The sequence below is a fragment of the Amphibalanus amphitrite genome, unplaced genomic scaffold, assembly GCF_019059575.1.
Source record: "Amphibalanus amphitrite isolate SeventyFive unplaced genomic scaffold, NRLGWU_Aamphi_draft 002226F_arrow, whole genome shotgun sequence".
Taxonomy (NCBI): domain Eukaryota; kingdom Metazoa; phylum Arthropoda; class Thecostraca; order Balanomorpha; family Balanidae; genus Amphibalanus; species Amphibalanus amphitrite.
In genome coordinates this window covers 1-4,401 of record NW_024883716.1, presented here as the reverse complement: position 1 = coordinate 4,401, position 4,401 = coordinate 1, and the positions used below count along the sequence as shown (strand labels likewise).

The window sequence follows — 4,401 nt, the reverse complement described above, 5'->3', positions numbered from 1 at the left end:
GCAGGTGGCAGGTAGGGGCTGAACGGTGGTCGCGAGCGGACCTGGCGGGTACTCGTCCGATTGGAGACTCACAATCAGTAGGTGCGGTGGGAGAGAGGCCGTAGGGGAGGGTGTAAGGTCGCAAATGTGTACTGGAGAAGGTTGTGGCCATCGTGGGGTGTGGCATTTGCTCTGTCACTGACTGGCGTCATCATCGTGCTTTTGACAAAGGGCAGCCCGGGCTAGCTACTTTGCTTTGCTGTAAGATGACATTCAGCGTGGATCCATGGCTGATTCTCAGTGCATTGAGTTTTTGATATGTTACTAGCCCACATCTTATCATCAATTTTATAGCTGAAAGTATATTGTATAACAAAATTAAATGCATCGTAACAGTATATCTCAGGATTAAAGTCGTCTTTCTCAGTGAAATAATTCAATGCTTTGTCGTCATTTGTGTAGCTTTTAAAACAGTGAAACCAAATTAGTGTTTAACATTTGTCTTGCCTCAGTCATCAATCAATCTTGATTGGCTTTAACAATGCAATTGGGTACTTTTTTACGTCAAACGCATTCAGGTCCATTGTCAAAAGCATTACATTTAGTACGAACACGCCAGCAAACCACTGTTATTTCATACAACTGTTTTCTAGACCCTGCAATTCTGTTTATTGCCGACCCTCACGGATATTCAAAGGAACCAACAGTTGCTTGGATATAGCTTGTGTTCCGTTAACTATCTGCACCATTACCCAGTCACATTAATAACCGTCTTTGGTCAGGAGGTGCTGCCATCGATTCGTTCGTTTGCCAGCGGCTGCTGCTTTTGTCCGATGCTGTCTGTATGAGCTGTTCAAACAGAAAGGCAACGTCCGACGCGTGCTAAGTTATTTACAAAGGTCGGCTATGTTATCGCGATGTCCCACGTTTGTTACGGAAGTGCCGCCGGCCTAGCCTTGGAATAAGCACATCTCTGCCTCACCAGTTGAAATATTTTAGGAACTCAAATATAAGCCTCCTTTTAAGTTAATTCGTCTCGTGCTGGCACAATATACTCGCGCAGCATTATAATAATTTTTTTTTTCATAAGTAAACGCCAAAACTGTGATGTCCATGTTTGTCACGTTTCAGGATGAATAACTCAATCGTGTACGTAAGGCTCCTTATCGGAGCCCTTCTGGTCTCGTCCGCACTATGCGTCCCAGTAACAGAACAAAAACAGAAGGTGACGAAAAGGGACATCGGCAGCATGGGTAAGTGAACTGAAATCATAGCAGGTGGAAATTGCACGACGAAAGGTAACAAAAAGGCGTTTGCTAAATGCCGCAGAAAATTGTTAGCAAGGGGCCGACGTAAAACTGAGGATATCAGGGAGTAGAGAACCGTCACACTGCTCAAAATAATGAGTCTGAGCGTACGCTTATACTGCGCTATCAAAATCTAATGAATGTTCATTATTCGTGCCGTCTGATGCGTAGCAGGGGTTACATGTTCCCGTATATGAAGCCTAATCATATAAGGTTTTAGATTATCGTGACATAAAATGATCTGAATGCATAAGCTGGCTATGAATTTCAATCCTATCAAATACCACTTTGGTATATCACTCTGAAGTGCGTCTCATTTGGTATTCCTCAGGCCGTGGTGGTGAAAATATGGCAGTGGACGACTATCGAGGGGAAATTCTGCCGGGAATGGTGGACGACCAGGTGGCAGAGGCATTCCTGAAAAACGGTGAGATTCTACTGACTGGCGCCAAATGGCGTATTGGTTCTAAAATACATAACAATGAGGATGTGGCGATAAAAAGGGATATACAACATGCAGGCTTTGCCAACATTGTAGTGATGTACTCAATATTCATATCTGAAGGTAAAACTAAACCACAGCCACCTTTGAAAACATGGCATTAGATCATTTTTAAGAATTTAGCTACATTTTGCAGTTTTAAGTAAAAAACTAAAGCGGATTGCTAATAAGATCGTCGGACAAGACAAGTTTGTTCGCCAAATAATACAATTATCAATCAGGAACATGGTCAGGATACCACTGACCATACAAAAGTATTTGCACAATCAGCCACGCCGATCCCACTCACTTTCTAACCGTACTCCCGTTCTCCCGGCCAGCGGCGCGCGAGGACGCCAGACAGGAGCGGAGGAAGGAGCAGGAGGACGAGGAGGAGGAGGACGAGGGACCGATCGAGGTGCCGCTGGCGTTGCCGATGGCTCACGTCGTCAACGATGACGACGCCATGGAGTACGCAGAGGAGAAGGTAGCGCCGCACAGGAGCAAGGCGCTGGCGGAGGACATCTACCCATCCGAGGATGGTGAGAGGAGAGAGAGAGAGAGAGAGAGAGAGAGAGAGAGAGAGAGAGAGAGAGAGAGAGAGAGAAAGAGAGAGAGTGTGAGAGTGTGAGAGAGGTGGGACGGAGAGCGAGGGAGATGGAATGAGAGGTCGGGAGAGAGAGAAAGAGAGAGAAAGAGAGAGAAAGAGAGAGAGAGAGAGAGAGAGAGAGAGAGAGAGAGAGAGAAAGAGAGAGGGAGAGAGAGATTTCATTTAGTTGCGAATCAGTCAGCTAAACCCTTACTCATCACATAACAGAAAACGACTCTGTATCGTAGCATTCGCCATGTTTGGATGCGACGGAAATGCTGACAGGGATACTGTGCCGCAGCGCTAGGGAGTGCTGCGGGCTAGTCTAAGTTCCAGGCAGCACAGCTAGCGACATCTATTGACAGAGTTTTCAGTTCAGAACTCTAGTTGCTGTGTTCAGCACGTCACTATTCGCTGCACAAATTTGTCGGTGATTGTAATAGTTGCAGAATCACTGCGACATCGCCCCACGCGCTGTACCTACAGTGATTTAGGAGAGTTTATAGACTTTACGAAACACTTCATAAACAGATATCTGCAGCATAACAACCCAGTTTTGCCGCACTTTTATGAATCCCAATGAGCATGCATTCAGCATGCATCCACTGCTTAGTATGTCTTCCTTTCTTCTAGCATTCTGTATCACTGGAACAAAACAGCTACAAATATCGATGATTCTTCATTCCTGTTCGACATATACCTGTCATGACATCGTAAAACAAAATTTTGTATCCGGCCTTGATATCCGAAATATTTGACAAATGACCACAAACGCTATGGCCAGAAGCAGTGAAATGACACGAATAAGTCGCGCTGTTCAATGTTGTGGTTCACCTATTACCATGAAAACTGTTCACATCATTTCATCTCGGCACTGTAGCCTCTGTCTTAAATATGATATGATATTAAGTCACGAAAATAGATTTCATAGTTATTCTTTCCAAAAGAAACATTCTCAACTTCCTGCATTGCGTTACTCTATCCACAGTTTTCAGAAGTCTACCGAGGACTTCAAATATTTGCTGTTGATACAGTGCTCCTTTCTGCCGGCCTAGAAATCCTTTACGACACACCGTTTGATTCAATTTGTACCGAATCAACAACCCATCATATCAGACGGCACCGCCAGAAATACTAATACGCCATCACAGACCGGCCAAATAACATCCGAAATCTGCGCACGTTCGCAAACAACTTCCGGCGCGAGCCCACTAACAGCACTGCCGTGCAGTCGTATAGCCCGTGACTCGGCGGGGGGGGGGGGGGGGGCGGCGGGTACGTGCCCGTGCGGCTATTCATTCTGGTCTCCCACACAAGGGTGCTGGTGGCATGGTTGGACGCCGAAATTACGAGTAACAGGTGCGTGCGTTGAATGTAATGAGGTGGAGCCAGAATAGTTGTGTGTTTGTTTGATCGGGAGGAAAACAGCATTGTTCGTTTGTTCGTTTGTTTTCCTGGAAATGGTCTTCTGCTTATATGTCAAAGTTCAGACTTCAGACTCATTCACCTCTGTCCCAACTTCCAGCATATTTGTCCTGAATAAAATATTGTTGTGTCTCTTTTTCTTCGGAAGTTATTATTTCGTTAGTTTCAAATCACCAAACGTCAGTGAATAGTTTTATTGTAATTCCAAGACGAAATCATTGGATTCTTTGCAACCCGAGTATCTCGGTATAGCATCTATTGGGATTTCTTTCCTTCAGAGTGCTTTTTAAGATGCATTCCATTGTATGCTTATTCTCTGTTGCTTTTAGGGGAATTCCGCACCTAACGTTATTATCTATCCTTTTTATTCTAAAAAGGCTGCATCATTTGTCGTCATTGTTCGTTCAAGGCGGTGCATAATGTGATTCTCTCACTCTCTACTACCTCCCTCTCCTCTCTCTTTCTCTTTCTCTCTCACACTCTCTCTCACTCTCTTTTTGTCTCCCTTCTCTCTCTCTCTCTCTCTCTCTCCTCTCTCTCTCTCTCCTCTCTCCTCTCTCCTCTCTCTCTCCCTCCTCTCTCTCTCTCTCCCTCCTCTTCTCTCTCTCCTCCTCTCTCTC

At 45.1% G+C, this 4,401-nt stretch overlaps 1 protein-coding gene across 1 annotated transcript; it reads left to right on the top strand.

The window, feature by feature from the left end:
* LOC122376658 lies at window positions 1-2,309 on the top strand (the record flags this gene model as incomplete). The annotated part of the gene is made up of 4 exons (XM_043356563.1): window positions 1-81; window positions 1,111-1,232; window positions 1,618-1,713; window positions 2,109-2,309. Coding segments are annotated over exons 2-4 (418 nt in total), but the record flags the coding sequence as incomplete, so codon positions are not given.
* Window positions 2,310-4,401: the final 2,092 nt, after the last annotated feature.